General features: G+C 41.7%; 3 protein-coding genes across 16 annotated transcripts in view; 2 read left to right on the top strand and 1 right to left on the bottom strand.

The window, feature by feature from the left end:
* Positions 1–765, top strand: part of SUPT20H (SPT20 homolog, SAGA complex component) — a 39,218-nt gene extending 38,453 nt beyond the window's left edge. For all 12 annotated transcript variants that reach the window (XM_059903124.1, XM_059903126.1, XM_059903130.1 and 9 more), the window contains one exon: positions 264–765. In XM_059903124.1, the coding sequence (XP_059759107.1) occupies positions 264–404 (141 nt within the window). In that variant the 3' untranslated portion in view covers positions 405–765. The remainder of the gene's footprint in view (positions 1–263) is intronic.
* EXOSC8 (exosome component 8) lies at positions 677–7,060 on the bottom strand. The gene is made up of 11 exons (XM_059903136.1): positions 6,990–7,060; positions 5,832–5,868; positions 5,521–5,584; positions 4,657–4,730; positions 3,545–3,590; positions 2,728–2,833; positions 2,594–2,639; positions 2,289–2,385; positions 1,867–1,987; positions 1,529–1,635; positions 677–893 (listed from the first exon to the last, which is right to left on the bottom strand). The coding sequence occupies exons 1-11, from the start codon at positions 7,004–7,006 to the stop codon at positions 778–780; spliced, it is 831 nt and encodes a 276-aa protein (XP_059759119.1). The 5' UTR covers positions 7,007–7,060; the 3' UTR covers positions 677–777.
* Positions 7,061–7,254: 194 nt separating this feature from the next.
* The window catches only part of ALG5 (ALG5 dolichyl-phosphate beta-glucosyltransferase), a 39,325-nt gene continuing 24,736 nt past the window's right edge, over positions 7,255–21,843 (top strand). The window contains exons 1-5 of one of the 3 annotated variants that reach the window (XM_059902827.1): positions 7,255–7,494; positions 11,737–11,908; positions 12,267–12,313; positions 14,420–14,488; positions 19,064–19,156. In XM_059902827.1, coding sequence (XP_059758810.1) covers positions 11,770–11,908; positions 12,267–12,313; positions 14,420–14,488; positions 19,064–19,156 — 348 coding nt within the window. In that variant the 5' untranslated portion in view covers positions 7,255–7,494; positions 11,737–11,769. Of the gene's footprint in view, positions 7,495–7,631; positions 7,651–8,226; positions 8,362–11,736; positions 11,909–12,266; positions 12,314–14,419; positions 14,489–19,063; positions 19,157–21,843 lie in introns of those variants that run through there. The other 2 variants (XM_059902828.1, XM_059902826.1) reach the window with 2 other exon arrangements.

The following is a 21,843-nucleotide window of genomic DNA, read 5'->3' as shown; positions in this document are numbered from 1 at the left end:
CTGAGTTACTGCAATATAGACTGGCCAGGCAAAGTAAAAGAAATACTTTTGAAGTTTACCAAGAGCCATTTTTAAAGCCCGCAGCAGGCTTCTGTGCCACTGGTGCTGTTTGACTGTGCATTGTCCTGATGTGGTATAGTCCTTTTTTGTTACCTTGGTGCTTTCTCCCTTTCAGTTTTGTTGTTTTCATCACTCTCAGGAAAAGCATCTTTCCACACCTGCCTACCTTGAACCTAACTTGGTTTCTCCCCTCTGCTTTGCAGCAGCTGCGGTTCTTGCAGCATCAGATGGCTATGGCGGCGGCGGCAGCAGCACAGACAGCTCAGCTACATCGGCATCGGCATACAGGCAGCCAGTCAAGAAGTAAAACGAAGAGAGGCACGCCAACCACTCCAAAATTCTGAGTCTTGCATTATTTTCTTTCTTTTTAAAAACGTAAGAGCATTGAATCAAAAGGATTCTGAGTTTCTACTTCGTTTTTGTTTTTTAACATGTGTCAGTATTTTACATTGCTAGATATACAAACTTTATACAGAAGCACAACCCTATGATTTTTAAATAAAAACAGGGAAATGGTTTAACGAACCATTAGGGTGGGTTTACCTAAGTCATTGCTTTTTAAAAACGGTTTCACTGTACATAATACAGAAGTGACCTAAGAAATACTAGAAACATCTTTCAGAAGAATGTAGTTTGATATTTATTTAGTATAAAAGGTTTGTGCACAGTGTAACAAATACAGTTTTTACAAATCTGTTTTGAAAATGTGGTGGTTGTTTATTTGGGTTTCATACTCTTAAATACTTCATCCATCAGTTTTTTTACTTCTTTGTGTCTTGTAACTGCTCGGCTCATACAATCTTGAAGTTTAGCTCCAGTCAGTCCACTTCCACCTGAAAAATTATTGTGCCAACACTTTTTACATGATCTACATCATGTCAAGTTATTGACATAAAACAAAAAAAGTGAATATAAACCAGTGGTGTGGTCTCAAGATTTGCAGGTTATGTTTTAACAAGACCTCCTGAAGTTTAAGAATCACTGACAGGGCTTCCCTGGTGGCGCAGTGGTTGAGAATCTGCCTGCCAATGCAGAGGACACGGGTTCGAGCCCTGGTCTGGGAAGATCCCATATGCCGCGGAGCAACTAGGTCCGTGAGCCACAATTACTGAGCCTGCGCGTCTGGAGCCTGTGCTCCGCAACAAGAGAGGCCGCGACAGTGAGAGGCCCGTGCACCGCGATGAAGAGTGGCCCCCACTTGCTGCAACTAGAGAAAGCCCTCGCACAGAAACGAAGACCAAACACAGCCATGAATAGATAAATAAAAAAAAAAAAAATTAAAAAAAAAAATCACTGACATACAATATAAAAATGCAAGGCATCTGAAGTAACAAAGAAACCATAGTAAATTTACATTACGTAAACCAGTAAAACATCCCACATTCCATTTGGCCCTCCCTAATATAAAGAAGCTCATGCTGAGTTTTCATCTACATGTTTAGTACTGCAATGGAAGGAAAGTGCGTGCCTGGTTTGTGAAGACAACATAGCTTGCCTTCCTCGTCCATTACTACTGTTAAGGTTCCAGTTGCCAGGTTTTCCTCCTCTTCAGTAGGGTCAACTATAAGCAGAGTGCTATTTTAAAAATAAAATAAAAAAAATAAATTATCAACCCATGGGACAAATTTTATTTTAGAAAAAAGTACAAATGAAACTCACTACCTGCATTTTAGCTTAAGTAAGGAGCTAGACAGAACTAGTAGAAACCAGAAAAGTTAATAGCAACCTGAAATTCTACTACTTGTAAGAATCTTTGTCCTCCCTTCAATTAAATATACAACCTTTTAATACATCTGATTAACTTACTCATCAAACACAGCAAAGGAAGTTGCAACTGGATGAGTTCTAATATTCAAATAACTTTTCTTCTTTAAATTAACTTCTGCTAAAGCAGTTTCTTCATTTATAGTTACTTCAGGCAACTGTACTAGAAAAAGGCGAATATGTAAAGTCAGTCTCTCACTCTAGTGAAAAACAAAAAGGCATTCTGTGCTTCATTAATTCACTTTTCCCTCTATTTAACTTGTCCAGTATTATTTTTTAAAAAATATATCTTAGGACAATTAAGGCAAACACAGTAGATACAAACATGTTTTTCTTTAATTTAGAAACACATGAATGATAGGTAAGTCTTAACAAAAACCTTTAAAAATTTATTGAGAAATTTTACCAAAATGGAACATTCTAACACATAAGTAGGAACACTCCCTTTTACTAAGGTTGCTTACCATTTTTCAAAGCTGCTAACAAAGCAAAGGTGCAAGCATCCAAAATGTTTCCATCATGGTTGAGGCAAATGAGATCACAGTATAGAACCCAAGCAAGCTAAAATAGAGTTTACACAAAGTGGAAATTAAAGCCTTCTGATTGCTATAACGTGGTATTTGTTTCTACTTACAAAACACACCCTTGGCTAGACAATCAAGATAACCTTCAAGGCTCAGAAACTTTAAAAAAAAAAAAAAATTAAATTTCCCCCACAAAAAAACATTTCAGAATTAATAAAAGTTCATAGCTTCTTTATTCCTCTTACCTTTCCTGGAGAGATACATAAGTCCTCTTTCTGAATTACCTGTGAACTTGATTTGAAGACATAGAACACAGTAAATGAAAGTTCAAAAACTCTCTAAAATGAATGGTATTCACATTTTATCATGATGATCTTACTTTTCAATGACATCTGCAATGAACTGGCTAGCCACCTGGGCCTCTTCTCCAGGAGGTCCAGACCGAAATCTCCAGGAACACAGAGGTGATAGATCCACATTAGGAACTGAAAGAAACTGCAGCTATGAACCAAATTTCACCTCTCGTTTAGTTTTAAAGATAATTATCAATCCACGGCAAAGACAACTGTAGGCATAGATAGGCTTTCCAAGTGGAAAGCATTGTAACACATCAATCATATTCTTTTTCATCTTTGTGAGAATCTTATGCTTAGATAAAATTTATTTTTTCCCACACAAATAACCGCCCAGCCAAAAAAAAAACGTGTGTTTAAGAAACAGCCTCAATCCTAAATTATTCATGAAAGTTTCCAGGTTTCTTTCAAAATACCCCAATCTGTAACAGTAGATAGCCCCTCCAGTCATACCAACTGTTCTGCATTTTTAAAATGTTGGTTCCTACCATAAAGAAAAGATGGTCCAAGTTAAGAAAAAAAACCACATAGTGGTATAAAGGAAAATTCTTTATGGAAACAGAAAAGTTTGCAATTACAGCCCTTTGCCTAAGAGAATCTATTTTCTTGGTTGATGACATCTGTATAAACCAAAAGTGATCAAACAAGTTTGATAAAAGGTATTTACAAAATTCTGTATCTTGCTATTATGCTATCTTCTAACATAAACATACACAAAACTTTTCAGGGACGTCTGAAGCTTATGAATAATTTTCTTCAACTCACCTACTAAGATTTAACTATAATAATAGTATTAACTGTCTTAAAGTATTTGTATTAAATTTATGAAGCCATTTAACTTACCAATATATCCTTTATCAGGGGCATCTGTTGGTGGTGCTCCAAATTCCTACAGAAGCAGACAAATGTTTCCTATGAAAGAAGCTACTAAAAAATTGTGAAGAAGTCAGTTATGGAAGGCTCTACCAAAGACCATCTTAGCTAGTTAACTACATCATGAGCATCTACTGTGAAGATGAACTTGGGAACGTATGTCAGGGGCTCTAGGAACACTGGACCACTCCTCACTAGCTCTGCAAGGCAAGAAGGCAGCTGATGGTAGTGCTACTCATCAAAATTACTTGGGGCTCTTTAGATTTCTGTCCCACCCTCTCTTTCATTTATTCAGTAGCCAAGAATCTGAATTTAAACCCCAGGTGATACTGACACAGTCCGATTTAGGAATTGATGGTATAATGGTCAAGAGCAAAAGCCCTGGAATTACCGACCTGGTTCAAAAGTCAGACCCACACCTTTTGGCTGAGAGACTTTGGGCCAGTTATTGAAAGAACTTAGGTTAAGTAACTCAGAGTTCAGTGTAGTCAAAAAAGCAGAGGCTTTGGAGTCAGTTATGTCTAAGTTCTATTTATGAGCCTTATGTTCCTGGACAAGTTACTGAACGTCATGTAAAATAGGAAATGAAGAGAGAAATACTTCAAATGATTATTCTGAGGATTAAACTGGATAATTCTGTATAACACCTAACATAAGGTACCTGGAACATAGCAAATACTCAGTAAATAGTAGCTATTATTCCCTCAAGCTTTTCTTTTGAGCAATTTCTACACATTTGCACAGATTAAATGGCATCACTAGATAAAAATATGTCACCAAAAATCTCTCAATTTCTCAAATTACAACCAAATTCTTTAAAAAGTAAAGGTGGTGAGGATTTTTTTAAATTGTTCCATTTCAGCACATTTGAGAATGTTCATAAATTGTAATTAAGAGCCATTAAACTTGGGTTGTATTATCTAAAACTCAAAGGTGAAAACTTCGGAAATGAAAACAAATACTAAAAAACTGACACCTGATTGCCTAATCAACAGCAGAACTATAGGTGTATATTACAATCTAATAAATATATGAAGCTAATTTAGTAACTCAAATCTTAGTAATATATACAGTAAACCTACCGCTTTAATTCCACAAATTACTGTAGTATTTCCCAGCTTCACTAAAGAAGAACCATCTGCAGTACCAATTGAACCTGAAAAGGTAAGTATTTAAACAAAATGAAAATGTGTTTTCGTCTTCTACATGATTTTATCTTGCTACAAATCTAAGTTGTTTATGAAAATTTATTCCTTGCTTGAGTCTTTTTAAAATTACAGTTGACCCCTGAGCAACATGGGTTTGAAATGCACCCATCCACCTATATACAAGGATTATTTCCAATAAATATTACCACAGTATTACACGATCCACAGTTGGTTGAGTCTGAGGATGCAGAGCCTCGGTTACGGAGCACCGATCCATAACTGTAAAATTACGCTCGGATTTCTGACTGTGCGAGGGCCGGCGCCCCAACCCCCTCATCGTTCAAGGGACAGCCGCACCAGTCTAAGGATTGTTCATTGTCCCTGAAGTGAGTTAATCATTTGTTGTTCAATCACAGGGCTGTTACAAAGATTTAAATCTCTTGACACAAAAATCACTGTAATCCCTTAGACACGGTAGAATTTGTCTGAAATACTGTTTAAATGGCTCAGAGGCTACAACTTGGGAATGTCATATAGGTAAAATTGGGAAATTCCATGTTTGCAACAGAAGGTTTAATAAATGTAAGATATATAAGAAAACCATGTCTTAGAAGTTCTGAACAGAGGAAGGCAGGAAAACACTTTACAGTTACTTTAAAATTTAACATGAGCATAACAACTGAGAGGACAGTGAGTTTAAAAAAACTTTACAAAGAAAAATTTACTTTAAAAAAAAACTTATATTTTCAGAACTGAAGCAACTTCAACATTCTATTTTAGAACTCAAAATACCCTCACCTATGTTGACAGTTGTGGTTCTGAATTCACCAAGTTCTCTTCCATCAGGACGGCAATTCTCTTTCTAAATAAATATATTAAAGTAGATTACATCTACAAGTATATTTTACACACACCAGTGAAAATACACTAAACCTCGTTAATTCAAATTAATTTGAATTACTTGAAAATTGTCTTCTAAAAACAGGTATAACTGTCGTATGACATATTAGTTTAGGTGTGCAATGTAATGATTAATATTTGTATTTATGGAAAAAGCACATGATATCATTATCAAAAGGCAAAAAATGTACATAACCACCTTTACTTACCAAAAATCTCCTGTAATACTCCAGAGGTTCCACAGTTCTGAAACACATGTTAAAGATGAGATAAATTAGTAAATCAATATAAATCCAGAAACTGGTAAAAGTCTTAATAGTGTGGTGATGGAGCAGAAATCTCCAAAATTTGTAACTAAGTTTCTTTCAGGAATTCTAACGTTTATGTTGCCACGTGTTGCTAATTATAAAAATTAGATACCTTTGCAATAACCATACTCAAAGGCTGTCCTTAATTTTGCTGTAAACAAGTATAGGTTTGGAGCCCAAAACCCTAGGGCATCTTTAGAAGAGGATTAATACAGGTGTGAAAATAACATCACTCTCACTCTGAAGCAGGGATTCTTGGTGGGCAGGAAAAAAAGTTAACATATTTGTTTTCACTATCCAGTGACTGAAATTTAGCATACTCTTCAATTATGACCGTTGGCAATAAACCATTATAATATTAGCCGTACCTGCGACTTTAACAACCACAGAGAGTAAATGTTTTCGTTTTTACTTTAGAGTTGTCGAAGGTACCTGTAAGAATCCTCGTTACTTCGAAATTCCAGGAGTTAGTTACTAGGCTCCCCAGGAGATCTTAATTAAGAAAGTTAATTCTAAAATAGATGTATATCTCATTATATCATAAACTTGGAATTTATACAAACAGATAACTGTTTCAGTACAATTGGTTTCCTTTGGAATCTTATTTGTTTTATTTATTTAAAACTGGCTCAGAACGAAAATCTACAGGCTTCTCCAAAGCGGCAGCAAAAACGCTTAAGTAAAACCTTCCGAACGAGGAACAACGTTTTTAGAAATAAGTTTCAAGGGAGAGGGAGAGCAGTGTCGCAGGTGGTTCTAACAGAACACTTTCACGAAGTTACAACTGCTCCCCTGGGGCTGCAGGTCCACTACACACCAAGCCACAGCGCTCGCAGCGGGTACCGAGCTCAACACAGCCCGGTACACAACCCTCCCCGGCGGGAAGACGCCCCCTTTCCTTTCACTACGACCACCTCCAGTCCTCCCGCCCGCCGCCCGCTTCCGTGGTGGAAAGAAGTGGGAACCAGGTAGGGGGGTCTCCCGGTGAGAAAATTCCGGGTAACGAGAGCCGCCAACCGGCACGGTACGAACTCGAGCCCGCCAGCCTCCCCCACTCACTTGAACCCCGCAGCCATCTTCCGCCCGCGGGTCTGCGTCTGGGCGTCTGCGTCTGGGCGTCTGCGCGTCTGCGTCTGCGTCTTACGTCTGCGCCTGCGCCTGCGCGCGCGCCGCCGCCGCCTGGGTAGCACCGCCCCTTCCGCCGGCTCTGCGGCGCCGCTTCGCACTTTCAGTACTGACACCTGCGCCCTTCTCCCGCTGCCGGATAGCTAGAAGGCAGGGTGGAGTGGGCGGAGCGGGCGGCGTGGGGACGGTTTCCAGCCTGCCTTTGCTTAGACTTCCCCTAGCCAGATGCCCCTCGAGGTTTCCTAGACTTTGACGCGTATTGACGAATCGGCTATTACAGAAGTGATGAGTGCCTGTTTAGAGACGGGTGGTTGAAGAGTTTCAGAGAAAACCGACCTTATATAAAGCAAAGAATCAAGTGTTGAATGTGGAGCATAATTCCAATGTTTCAGGGTCCCGCCTCCTTCTTATTCTGGGCCCTGGGCTTGCCTTCTCCCAGGTAAAAGCCTCCCTGCTCCAGCACCGAAGAATTACGTAAATTTTCTGTGCCCTCGTTTTCCGCATCAGGTTACCTTTACAGGTGCCGGGAGCGGGCTCCAAAGGAGCAGCTTTTGTTGTAGCCTGTGTCGTGGCTCAAGACCTCCATCTCCCTCGTGTAAAATACAGGGCATCCAATTCAGTTTGAATGTCAGATAAACAAAGAGTATACCCAAAATAGTTCGTGTTATTGTTACCAGAAGCTGGGGGAGAACTGGGAAAGTTTTAGAAATAGATGGTGGTGATGGTTGCAGGAAATTGTGAATGCAGTTTCTGCCACTGTAGTGTACACATAAAGTGGTTAAAATGGGAAATTTTATGTTTTATCACAGTTTTAAAAAATTAATGTAATATACCAAAAACAAATGGGTGGGTTATATGGTGTGTTTTATTTTAATAATGCTGTTAAAAAACGATTCGTTGCCTATGTGAAATTCAACTTATGTGGACATCCTGAATTTGTACTTGCCAATTCTGGCAACCTTAACTACGGTGGAACAGAGCGCCTGCCCCCCGCCCTCCCCAAAACGGACTGAGCGCCTCCCATACAACTACATATTCTTCGTCTCGCCGCGCGGAGGCGCTGTGGGCGGCGCGGGCTCCCGGGTCGTGGCCGAGTCTGGCCGCGCGGCGGCGCTGTGGGCGGCGGGCGCCCGGCCGGCCGGGTCTCTCTGCGGGTGGGAGGCGGGGCTGCGCGGCCGCACTTCCGCATGTGTGTAGGCGCGGGATAGGGCGGGCGGCGGCGGCGGCGCCGGCATGGAGGATGGTTCCGCTCCTGCTGCAGCTGGCGGTGCTCGGCGCGGCGCTGGCGGCCGTAGCCCTGATTCTGGTGAGGAGAGGGGTTGGGGACCGACGCGGGCCTGGGCTCACTGCTCTCCGGGAGACTCGGCCCCCAGGCATCCTCTCCTCCGCGCTGCCGGCTCTTGGGCGTGTCCCTTACACCATTCTTCCATCTGAGCCTTGACCCCAGAATTTCCTCTGTTAGAATTTCACACCCCCTTTCTTCCGTTCTTTATGTTTACTTTAGAGCTTTATATCCCTGCGTGCCCAGAGCCTAGTACTTGTGTTTACTGGGACATGCCCACCCTGTCTTATGTCACCCCCTGGTCCCCGGACTCTGCCCACCCGCCCTCTCAGCCTCGACCTCTCCAGGATTTCCTCCCGGGTCTGCAATCGCTGTAGTTCTGGCCCCATCGGGGAGGTCTTGAGCCCCCAGAAAGTGCTTTCTAGACACTCCCTTTCCTGGTGTAGTTAAGCAAATAGAAAGTGTTGATAGCACTGACAAGAGCCATCTGTTACAGATTGGATAAATCAGCGGATCAGGAAGACCCACTAGGGACATAGGAAGACCAAGATAGACAAGGCCTGGTGTTACCGTATGCCTGGGGGTCGTTATGTCCTAGAATTCAACACCCTAAGCTTGCTGCCTCTAAAAGAGACAGTACAGGGGAATTCAAACTCCGATTTTCTTTGCCGTTACTGTGGAAACGCGGAAACATTGTAACACTTGCTGATCCATAGGTAATAGGAAATTTGCCAAGTGAATTTTCTCCCATATAGTTGGAATGGGCCTGCCTCTAGTTAGTAAATGGAGCGTTTTCCGCTTCCTTGACGTTAAGGTTAGCAGCCTAGATAGCATTGCCAGGAAGGCCACTTTGCCATCTGGCCAGAATTTATGGCTTAGAAGTAGTGTAGATAGAGAAAAAGTGGTGTATCCTGACTTCTTTACGGTTTGTGTCTGGGTGAGAGAGGAGTCCTCTCTTTCCCTTAGTAGTATATGGAGATTTGGGGGGGGGGGTTCAGGTTTTGGGTGGGACAGAGCTTGACAGAATCCTAGACTGAATCTGCCTTGTCTTGACTGTGTTGCACAGATTTAAATGTGTACGTTATGAGATTGTACTGGAAGTATTTGATCCTATTAGCTGGAAGTGGTTATAAGAGCTCTTGTTTATTGAGTACTTACAGTATGTTGGGTATTGTATTCAGCATTCAACAGGGATTATCTCATTTGATCTTTAAAACAGTGCTGACAGAAATGTTATCATTAGCTTCCTTTGGTGAGGAAGCTGATGAGCTGGTATGCAAATGTTACCCAACTAGTGGAACTTTTTTTTAAATTAATATATATGTATATGTGTGTATATATACACACATACACACACACACACATACATGTATCTCCCCACTGTCTCCTCACCCCACTTCCTTTCTGAATTACTTTTGAAGCAAATTCAAGGCATAACATTTTATCTGTAAATCCTAAACATTTATCTCCGAAGATAGGACCCCCTTTTTAAAATAACCACAATAAGGTTATTGCAGATTTTTTTTTAACATTGTTCAGTGATTTCAAATACCCCATCAGTTCAAATGCCTCATGTATGTGTTAGTAAATTGGTTTGTTCCATTCAGTATTCACACACACGTAGCACTTGGTTGGTATGTCTCAAGTCTCTTAAACTATAACAATTTCTCCTCCCTTTTTTTTTTTCCTTTTCTTTAATAAGCGGTCATTTGTCCTGTAGAATTTCTCACAATCTGGATTTTACTAATTGCATCCCTTAAGTGACTTTTAACATCTTACTCTGTTCCCTGAATTTCCTGTAAACTGCTAGTTACATCTAGAGATTTGATGAAATGCATGTTTGAGTGTTTTAATCAAAAGAAGTGTGTGAGTGATGCTGATTACTTCCTTTTGTGTCGTATCAGGAGGTGTGTAATCTCTGATTTTCTCTGGTATTAAGAGGGATTCTTGGGTTCAGGAGTTGTTAGCTTGACCCACCGATCATAAAGTTTGTCATTAACCCAATGGTTTAGCAGTCATTGATGATCACTGCCTAAATCCAGTATTTCACTGTGGGTTGCAAAGTGGAATATTCTGACTGTATCATTCCTTCTTCATGTACTACCTGGAATTTTATAATGAAAAAAATTTCATCCTCAGCTATTCGATAACGCTGAAATATCTTTCATATATAAAAGGTAAGATAAAAGGCAAGTTTTCAAAATAATGAGATGGTTCCCTGGCATCTTACAAAGGTGACTAATATTTTATATTTAGTATCATTATGAATCTGTGATATAAAATTTTTCATGTGTTTTAATACATTGCATTAATTATTCTTTTTGCTGCTTAAAATTTCCCCCTCACAGGCCAGTGGGAGCCTGTCAGTTGGCTACTTTGTCATGATTGTTGGTAGCCTCCTTGCTTTCCCGTCTCTGACCACCATTGTACATTTCCTGGCCTGGACCTGAATCAGCCATTCCTCTTAGGAGCATTGGTTACTTTTAGTAGGAAATTGAATTTAGAAACCACCATCTGGACACTAGGGGTGCAGAGCAGGAACTCTTTAACCACTAGTCTGGATACTGCCTTCATATTCATACTAATCAGAAGCATATTCAATTTCAGTATGTACCCAATAGAATATTATAAATGGCCACTGAAGTACAAATGAGTAGCATTCCAAAAGTTGGTAGGTTGATTGTTTTGAAAGCAGAAAGTATACCAATGGAAACAATGTTACAAAGAATGGTTATTTCCAGGGCTAGGTCCCCACTGAATATGGAAGGGGGTTATATAATGTTAGCAGTGGGATGGTGCCTACAGCCTACAAGTTTGATACCTGACTCCAAAAAATAGTGTATTCTGAATTCAAATCTGGGATAAGTATCAAGAATATATTCTTAAGCATTACTGATCCCTACTCTGGGGGTTGGGGGACTCTTCCCTTCCTACCCTGGGTCAACCTGGTCTCAGATGGGAGGTCTGCCCTCACCTACAAGCTCTACCTGCAGTGTGTCCTCGATCACATAGGCTCCAAGTGGGTTGGGGCCTCGCTGTGTGTGTACCAGGGATTGGGAGTTCAGGGCATCTCAGAGTAGATGACACTTCTGTAATGACTGTTCCCTTTTAGATCTGGGGTGACAGAGGCTGGGGAATGACAGGTGAAAGGAGACAAAGAGCCTCCTAGAGCATTAGGGAAAATGCTTAGTTAGGGAAAAAAGGGCAATAATAATCAGTTCACAAATAGGGGACTGACCGGTTTGAATTTTGAAGTCACCTCCAGACCATTGTTAATGGACTAAAACAGTGAATATTTCACCCCAGGGTGAAAAAATCATGCAAATGATGTATTCTAATGTAGCAAATGTTTAAAAAGGTCAACATAACACAATTTCTTATTAACATATCCGCTTTTAGATTTCCTTTGTTGCATTTATAACTGCTACAGAGATGCCACACCTTCATCGACAAGAAGATGAGAAGTTCTTCTTAAATGCCAGAGGCCAGAGGGAAGCCTTACCCAGCATCTGGGACTCGCCTACCAAGCAGCTTTCTGTGGTCGTGCCTTCATACAATGAAGAAAAACGGTGTAAGCCCTACTCGATTTTTTTGGTAAGGGGTAATTTGGGAAGAAAAGGAAATTTAAAGTATGGACTTGGCCAGAGCGTTGATACATGTGGGCTGTGGAGAGTGCGCGGCTGGCAGTTGTAGCTCAGAAGAGGAAGAATGAGTGTCAGCAGCCACGTCAAGTCTAGGGCTGAAGTGTTCTAGAGAAGTGATGAGCAAGAGGGAACAGACGACAGACATTCCAGGTGGAAGTGGCCGCTGGGGGACAGTCCAGGAGGGACTTGTTAGGTTATTCAGGCATTTTCCGTATGTAAACTGTGTTCTGGGACTGGGCAAGTCGTTTTCAAAAGCAATTTTTAATATATATTTTTTTCTTTAAGTGCCTGTAATGATGGATGAAGCTCTGGGCTATCTAGAGGAGAGACAGGTATTGTGTTTTCTCGTCCAGTATGGGGTCTAATTAAAACTAGAGCAGGTCATCAAGCTGTGGACCCCAGGCTAGATCCACTGTGAGAGGCAGTGCCGGCCGTTCTCGGGCCATCGTGGTCCTGGCCTCTGCGCTCAGCATGTTGCCAGCCGTCAGGCATTTGCAGGCAAGCCCGACAGCTCACTCCCTCCAGAGCAAACAGGAGAGCTGATGTTCCTCTTACGGACTCTGCCTCCCCCCTTTGATCCTTTCTTGCCTGATGATATACTTAAAATTGAGTGATAGTGTGTCTGCAGACTTTGTATGACAGCACAATGCTGTTTCTGCTTTTGTGACTTTTTAAGTAAGATGTTTATTTGAAAAAGACCTATAACTAGAGTGAAATCATTTTGTATGTCTTTATTATTCTGTAGAGTCCCCCCCTCATTTATTTTCCTCTGCTTTCTCTGCATAAAGAGAAGAAAAGTAGCATGTGCCCCTCTTTTGTATCCGCTGCCATTGGAATCTCTTGGGAGAGTTTAAGAAAATAAGTAAGATTTATGGCTGTTTCTTTTTTTTTAGAAAACTCCTTGTTTTGATTTACTTTGTTTTAGGTTTTTTTGGGTAAAGGGAAAAGAGAAGATTCATCGAAAGAGGAAAAAAAAGAGGAAGAGGACTGAGCCCTTATTATATTTGAGCTTCTGCCTCTTCTGTTATGTGTAATCTGCACACCAGCCATGTGGACTAGGTTGTGGGTTTTTTTGTGAGAAAATAGGCCCAAAATGCTAACTTGCCCGAGGTCATAAAGCTAAGAAGTGGCACAGCCACGTGGAACCTGCACCCCTGACTTCAGACCTCATGGCTTTGCCTTGTATACCTCATAGCCTCTGAGTGGCGCTCAGGAGGGCAGCCAGGGGAGCGCGAGAGGCCCACGGAGACTTGGTCCGTGTTCACCCTCAACTCCCACCCAGTCTCTGGTCTCCTTTCTGTCCTTGGCCTTTTTCCTTTATGTGCTTTGTGCACTTGTATTTATGTTCATATTTATACATATCAACACTAAAACAATTGTTTCTTTTTTTTAAATTTTTTTTTTATTGAAGTAGAGTTGATTTACAATGCTGTGCCAATCTCCGCTGTACAGCAAAGTGACTCAGTTATACACATGTATACATTCTTTTTTTTAATATTCTTTTTGGTTATGGTTTATCACAGGATACTGAATATAGTTCCCTGTGCTGTACATTGGGACCTTGGTGTTTATCCATTCTAAATGTAATAGTTTGCATCTACTACCCCAAACTCCCAGTCCATCCCTCTCCACCCCCCACCACCTTTGGCAAGCACAAGTCTGTTCTCTATGTCTATGAGTCTGTTTCTGTTCTGTAGATAGGTTCATTTGTGCCATATTTTAGATTCCACATATAATTGATGTCATATGGTATTTGTCTTTCTCTTTCTGACTTACTTCACTTAGTATGATAATCTCTAGTTGCATTCATGTTGCTGCAGATGGCATTATTTCATTCTTTTTTATGACTTGAGTAATATTCCATTGTGTATATGTACCACATCTTCTTTATCCATTCATCTGTTGATGGACATTTAGGTTGTTTCCATGTTTTGGCTATTGTGAACAGTGCTGCTGTGAACATAGGGGTGCATATATCTTTTTGAATTATAGTTTTGTCCGGGTATATTCCCAGGAGTGGGATTGCTGGATCATATGGTAATTCTATTTTTAGTTTTCTGAGGAACCTTCTTACTGTTTTCCATAGTGGCTGTATGAACTGACATTCCCACCAACAGTGTAGGAGGGTTCCCTCTTCTCCACACCCTCTCCAGCATTTATTTGTAGACTTCATAATGATGGCCATTCTGACTGGTATGAGGTGGTACCTCATTGTAGTTTTGATTTGCATTTCTCTAATAATTAGTGATGTTCAGCATCTTTTCATGTGCCCACTGACCATCTGTATGTCAACTTTGGAGAAAGTCTATTAAGGTCTTCTGCGCATTTTTCAATTGGGTTATTTGTAAAACAGTTGTTTCTTAACTTCTTTACAACGTTATTAGAAATCTTGATGGCAGTCATGCCAAATTGTGGTATTTTATTTTTGCTTCTTGCAGAAACAAGATCCTACGTTCAGTTATGAAGTAATAGTAGTTGATGATGGCAGCAAAGACGAGACTTCAAAGGTAAGTAAACTTGCTTTTAGAATTGCCAACAGATGGAATAATTTGCAAACGTAAAATCATATTTCCGCTCGTCAGAGAACCCTAAAGGTGTGCCAGATACTCTCCATTTAACATAAGTGGGTAGTAGAAAAAGCAGAGCGATTTCATATATGGGAAGCTGGAAAACATACCTGCCTTTCCACTGCTCCTTGAGACCAGGGAAGCTTGGAAGGTCACCAAATAGGGAGAGAGTACACATAACAACAGTTCACCTTGGCCTCTGGGGAACCCTCTTTGCCCACCAATTTATGGTTCCTTTTATTCTAAGCATAATTCTTTTCTGTATGCTCCACCTTAACTTATGGTTTCTAAAGTAGTCATGCAAATAGGAAGACACCTTCATATCTGCCCCTGGGGATTGGGTATGTCCTTTGGCCTACCCCACAGTCCCTTCTAGATTGACCCACGGGGTGACAGTATCTTAGGGTTTATCCTCTCTCCTTCCTGCATTCCTAGACCTGTAACTGCTGGGCCCTGGTGCATTAATCCTGCAGTAGTACATGTATTAAATCTTGTCAGTGATCCTGATAAATTACTCTCCAACATCAAAGTATTTTTGTTATTACAGCTGCTTCACATTTTGTTTTTTTGACACTCATGTTTCTATAATAGAAGATTCACTTACGGTGCTATTAATATTCCTGTTAAATGGCAACATAATAGATCTTAAAATAAATATACAGGGAAATATCTGTTCACCTGAATATTCATCAGTTATGATTTTGGTCAACTCCAGCTGTGCAGGAAGTGCTGGACACTGGCTGGACCCCACAGGTGCACGCGCCACCTGCCCCCTGGTATAAGGAGCCCCCAGGACAGTCAGGCAGCACGGCTCCAATTTCTGTAATGCAGGTAAAAATGGAGCCAAAGAGAAAGATGCTGAAAAGAATTTGAGAGAAAGAGAAGTGACTTTTGAACTAAACCCCTAAGGGTGATGATGACTAGGAACACGGAGGATGGTACATTCAAATTGGAAACAAATAACGTGAACAAAGGCATAGAGGCCTGAAAGTACTGGTGGATCTGTGTTAGGAAGAGTAGGTGCTGCACTTGGAATAGTATGACATGAAAGATGAACACCAACTGTCCAACAGTTTATTAGTATATGAAGGGAGCGGTGTAGAAAGTCAGCATCGGGCATCTACTGCTGAGATGACAGAGCAGCCTCAGCCCAGCTGAGAAGAAGCAGCTTTTCCTGAAGAGTATTTCCTTCAAGGCCTTTTGCCATGTGAGTCTCAGGCTGCTCTCTGGAAGGAATCAAGAGGGAGAGGTTCGCACTTGTTCCCAAGGTTGGGAGAAACAGAAAACTTGAAATCATAGTTTGTAAAAGTTTTTTTTAAAAAAAAGAAAAAGAAACTCTTTTCCCCTAAGTTGAGTATTTATTGTCTTCCTGTAACACGTTTCACTCTCCGAGGGGTCTGGGAAAAAATTTAGGTATAGTTCTTGTTCTTAAGGAATTTTAAACTAAGGGGTAAAATTTATGCCAAAGTACAGAATAAGAGAGTATTGCATTTGTACAGAGATATTTATTACCCTCAAATAACATACGATGCCAGAAAGGTAAGCACTCCACGTGAGCTGAATTCACAGATGGTGAGCAAGTGCCAGCTGCTGCCATGTTCTGCAGGGCTCACTGTGACGTGTCAGTGTCTGTGTAGGCCAAGCAGGTGGGCCTCAGTGGTGTTTGCTTCCTTCAAAGCCAGATCACGTCCCCTTTAGGAAGAGCCCTCATCCTCGCCTGGTCAAGTGTCTTTCAGTGCACTCAGCTACATGCCCAGTGACTTCATCTTCCTGGTTTGGGTCTTATGATGACTATCATGCTTTCTGCCACCCCAGAACAAACATCAGCAACTCAAGTAAATGTTCTCTGAATAGACATTTCTTGAGCCATTAACATGAGTCAAGGAGTAGGACTGGTGCTAAAATACAAAGATGGAGCCGTGCCTCTGCCTTCAAGGGCTTCACATCTAATACTGGAGACACGCTCCAGATAAATAGAGCACAATGTGTTCGATATTTTCTTCAGAAAGTGTCTCATGAGGGGAGCTTATGTAATAGAAGGTGTTTGATTATCTCATACGCCAGAAGGTCTGGACATTGTTGTTTCAGCATTAGGACAGTGTCAAATGGCTGGATCCGCGTCTTTTCAGTTACCACACACTCCCTCATCATCAAATGGGCACAGCTCCAAACATCACTGATCCTGAGGCAGTTGAGACAGTCAGGACATTAAGAATACTCTTGTGTGCCTCTCTCCTTTTATAACCAGGAATAAAAATCTTTACAAGAAGCTCCCACCCTCCAGCAGACCTCCCCTAGAGTCCATGAGCCAGAACTTTGGTGACATGGCCACCCTTGTCTGCAAGAGGGGCTGGGAAAGTATAAATACATGGTAAAAAGGATTTGGACCAATCATGATTCATCTCCTAGGACTGCACACACTGTCACTATGCAGACTGGGGCCAAAAGAGCAAGGAAGGAGGTGTTGTTTGTTGGGTAAGCAGCTAACAGTGCCACCACAGTCCTGTAATAAGAGTATGTACAAAGGACCGTGGCTACCCTTGTTCACTGAGATTAATCAATTCCAGGCTGTGTGTCAGGCACTAAAATATTAATCCTTGGGACTTCCCTGGTGGCACAGTGGTTAAGAATCCACCTGTCAATGCAGGGGACACAGAGATCGCCCTGGTCCAGGAAGATCCCACATGCCGCGGAGCAACTAAGCCCGTGAGCCACAACTATTGAGCCCGCACGCTCTAGGGCCCGCATGCCACAACTACTGAGCCCACACGCCTAGAGCCTATGCTCTGCAACAAGAGAAGCCACCGCAGTGAGAAGCCTGCACACTGCAACAAGAGTAGCCCCTGCTCGCCACAACTAGAGAAAGCCTGCAGGCAGCAACCAAGATCCAAAGCAGCCCAAAAAAAAAAAAAATATATATATATATATACACACACACACACACACATATATATATATTAATCCTTGGCTTTAAGTAGCTCATAGCCAGGTGGGGAGGGGCTACAGTTCATTAATGAATGAGTGGTGCAGAGTGATTTATAGCAAATATAGATCACGGTTCCATGACTTTGATTATTAATGATAATGAAGTCAGGAAAGTTTCAGGCATCCCGGAGTCTTGAGCCTGTGCCTAGTGGGAAGATCTACAGATGAGAGAAGTAACAGTTGAATGGGAAAATGCATTAGGAATACTTATTAGAATTATACTTTTTCCCTGGGGAAGGTGACAATGGGCGTGGAAGCTAGGAAGAAGAAATGGTGTTTGAGCTGAGTCTGAAGACAGGAGTGCAAACACCAGATAAGAATAGCTTCACGGGGGTTTCCCTGGTGGCGCAGTGGTTAAGAATCCACCTGCCAATGCATGGGACACAGGTTCGAGCCCTGGTCCGGGAAGATCCCACATGCCACGGAACAACTAAGCCCATGCACCACAACTACTGAGCCTGTGCTTTAGAGCCCGCGAGCCACAACTACTAAAGCCCGCATGCCTAGAGCCCGTGCTCTGCAACAAGAGAGCCCACTGCAATGAGAAGCCCACGCACCGCAACGAAGAGTAGCCCCCGCTCACCACAACTAGAGAAAGGCCGCACGCAGCAATGGAGACCCAACGCAGCCAAAAATAAATAAAAATTAAAAAAAAATAACTTCACGACTGCCTATGGAAATGAGCGTCAGAAGACAAGGGTGCCGTTGATGAGGAGGTTCTGCGGAGGGTGATGTGGAAAAGCAAAGGGCATGAGCCACACCCCAATGGCTTGAAGCCTAAATGAGGGACAAAGAGATGTTGATAGCAAATACAGATCACCATTTCTTGACTTTGATACTAGATCAAAGAGTAATGGCAGTCGCTTAAGATAATAGTGAAGTCAAAGGAAAATGTTTAAGATGCTGGAGTTTTGAGCATGTTAGAGGCTGAGGACCCAGCAAAGAGGAAGAGATTGAAGATTCAGAAGAGGACAGATCATGGATGATTATCTGCTGAGAGCCAGGAATTCGAGTGAGAAGATTTGGGGAAAATGGTCTAGGATACGAACAGCTTCTCTGGGGAATAAGGTCAGTTGCTGACAAGTAAACAGGTCATTAGGCAGTATTGGGAGCCCAATCATAAATGTGTACCAGTCAATTAGAGCGTGGGTTTTATTTTTATTTTTTCTAGCAGCTTGGTAGCCTAGGCAAAAAAGTCAAGAGAATAAGAGATGGCCACTACCTGTTCTGGTGTTTCCTCTGCAGGAAAGTGAATTGTGACTTCGACCTAGTAGTCAGGTCAGAACACCTGTTCTGGTGTTTCCTCTGCAGGAAAGTGAATTGTGACTTCGACCTAGTAGGTCAGTGTCGGATCTTGGCACCAGGAATTCAACAACTCCTCTCGGCCACCAAAATGTGCGGTGGGTATAATCTAGTCACAAGGAGAGGGCAATTAGAATAGCAGTGTTTAAGCCAAAATCAGAGACCCAGTTTATATTGCTGTCTTGGAATTCAAATTGATTTTATTCTGACTTTTATATAATTTGACAGGTAGCTTTTAAATATTGCCAGAAATATGGAAGTGACAAAGTACGAGTGATAACGCTGGTGAAGAATCGTGGGAAAGGCGGAGCTATTAGGATGGTAATACCTAATTTCAATATTTTTATTTGAAATATAAAGGTATTTTGAATAACATCTTTTGCGGATTACAGTACGTGTATGTGCTACAGCCCGCTAGTTAAATACTAGTCTTTCAAATTAGTGGTAAATTGCTTTTAATAATAACTTCATGCATATATGTATATATAATATGATCAAATTAAAAAATATCATGCCATATCTATAACATACTGGGTGACTCACGAAAATGTTTATCTTATTCAAAGTTGAAAACATTGCCCTCTGTCTCTTATGTCTTTGACATAGTTACCAGATAAGATTACATGATTTTTTGCAGTTTACAAAATGCTTTCGTGTATTGAGTTTTAACCTCTATGAAGATGCTATGCAAAACATGGTAGTGTGAATTAAGATAAATCTGGTACTTCCCTGGTGGTCCAGTGGTTAGGACTCCGTGCTTCCACTGCAGGGGTTTGGGAACTAGGATCCCCAAAAACTGCACAGTGCAACCGAAAAAGAAAAGATAAATCTGATATGGTCACTCCTGATGTAATTTACAGTCTAATACAAAAAGTGATTGTACTTATGAGAGAGGCACAGATGAGGTACAGTAGAAGTTCCAGGAAAGAAGAGGTTACTTTCAGCAGAGGCATATCAGGTAGGAATCAAGATACACTGAAAGAAAGATCTAAAAGCAAGATATGTGAAAGAAAATCCAAACAACAGTGCCTTAAATGACATAGAGGTTAATTTATTTATTTTGTGCCTCCAAAAGAAGTCTAGATGTAGGCAGTCCAAGGCTCATTCAACAACTCCGTGTCCTCAGGAACCCAGCTTCCTGCCTTTTCACTCCCTCTTCCTCCTGCCCACCTGCACACAAGGTGACTGCGGGAGCACCAGCCATTACCTCCTCATTCCAGACAGGAAGGGCGGAGGGCAAAAGACGCACACCAGTTAGTTCGCCCCTTCTAAGGAACTTTCCCAGAAGCTCCACCAGAACAGTGTCACAGGGCCACCCCTGTTTCCAAGGAAGGCTGAGAGATGTTTTTTCTGACATTTTCATTCTCGGCCAAATCAGGGTTCCATTTGTAAGGAAGAAGAAAAGAATAGGTATTAGGTAGGTAACTAGCAACCTTGGGCACATGAGGAAAATAGCAAACTTCACAAAAGATATGTCCCTGAAGCCAGGCCTCCAACGATGGTGAACACTGGCTTCCACTTGCTGACTGATTATTTTGAGCTAGACAGCAAAAATTTACCACTTCAACATAATTATCACATTTAAACCTCCTCACATCATCTCAGTGAGTTAGGTCCTATTATTTTGATTATATAGATTAGGAAATTGAGGCATAGATAGGTAAAGTGACTTACTCAAGGTCACATAGATAGTAAGGCAAGATTTGGTTTGGGTTAATTTAACCATGAAATCGTGCTCTTCACCTCCCTGATCTCGTATGAAGAAAGATTTGAGAGAAGAACGTGCCAGTCAGCAGAGCAAGAAAAGACAGAAAAGTAGGTTCTCTTGGGATATGTACTAGAAGCAGTGAGTTTGCTCTGACAGGGTCACAGGATATGCAGAAGGGAGAAAAAGAAAATAAGATTGATGCAATATCATCATGGGCTTTAAATGCACCCATTCATTTATTTATTCAGCCCACATCTGAGTGCTCACTAAGTGCCAGGTACTTCATTAGAGACGCCGAGATGAAAGATACCTGTCCTGTCCTTAAGGTATCATAGTTCACTAGTGTTACAAATGCTTCAGTATAAATGCTCTGGGAGGAGCAGCAAAGACTTCCCACAGGAGATAAATTCTGGATGAACTTTTGAAGGAGGATTAGGAATTCTCTAGGCAAAAGTCGAGGCAGGGAGCTTGCAGAGGAGAACATGAACAAAGACACAACAAAGGAGCTTCTAGTGGTACATGAGGCCTGACTTTAGAGATATGCTGGAGGGTTATGTGGGTGTAGATCACAGACTTCAGGCTAGGGGCTGTTAGACTTTCACCCTAGACAGAGGGACAGAGCCAGCGCAGTGGTGTAGGCAAGGTACCATGAATATTTGGGTTATGATGGTGACACAACAGAGCAAGAGGAAAAGACGAATATGAGAGGTAGAATTGTGTCAGGTGATTGGAGAGAGCAGTGAGCTACCAGTAAGTAGCCTTGGGTACCTGAGAGGAGGAGGATGTCGTGAGAGAAGAGGTGAAACACTGGGAGAGGAGCTGGTTTAAGAGACAGTGTGTTTAGTTGAGTTTGAGCCACACTAAGTTTGAGATGCCAAGTAGTGGTATCCAGAATAGCCTGGTGGAGAGGGTGTGAGAGTCATCCACATGTATCAGCTGAGAGTTGAAGCCATTAAATTGGCAAGGAAGAGGGTATAGAAGAAAAGGAGAGCCAAGAACCAAGCCTTGGGGCAAAGAGGCACATGAGGAAGAAGAAAAATCAGAAAGAACAGTCAGAGGGGAGAGGGTGTGACTGAGTGGACAGTAATGGGAGCAGCTGACTTAGACTCTTTCCAAGAAGTCTAGCAGTGAAGTGGAGGCCATCCAGATAGGATGTGAGAGTAGCAGGCATTCAGAAGTCCCCTTTAAAAAAACTAGATGAGGTGGCTGAAACAAGTTTGAGGGCAAAGGCAATTTTCCATTAATATTGCATGACAACCTACAGTTCAGCCTTATCATGTATCATTGAAATAGTTAGTCC

Source organism: Balaenoptera ricei, chromosome 18 (assembly GCF_028023285.1).
Source record: "Balaenoptera ricei isolate mBalRic1 chromosome 18, mBalRic1.hap2, whole genome shotgun sequence".
NCBI lineage: Eukaryota > Metazoa > Chordata > Mammalia > Artiodactyla > Balaenopteridae > Balaenoptera > Balaenoptera ricei.
The sequence above is the reverse complement of the archived record's forward strand: the minus strand, read 5'-3'. Positions and strand labels throughout refer to the sequence as shown.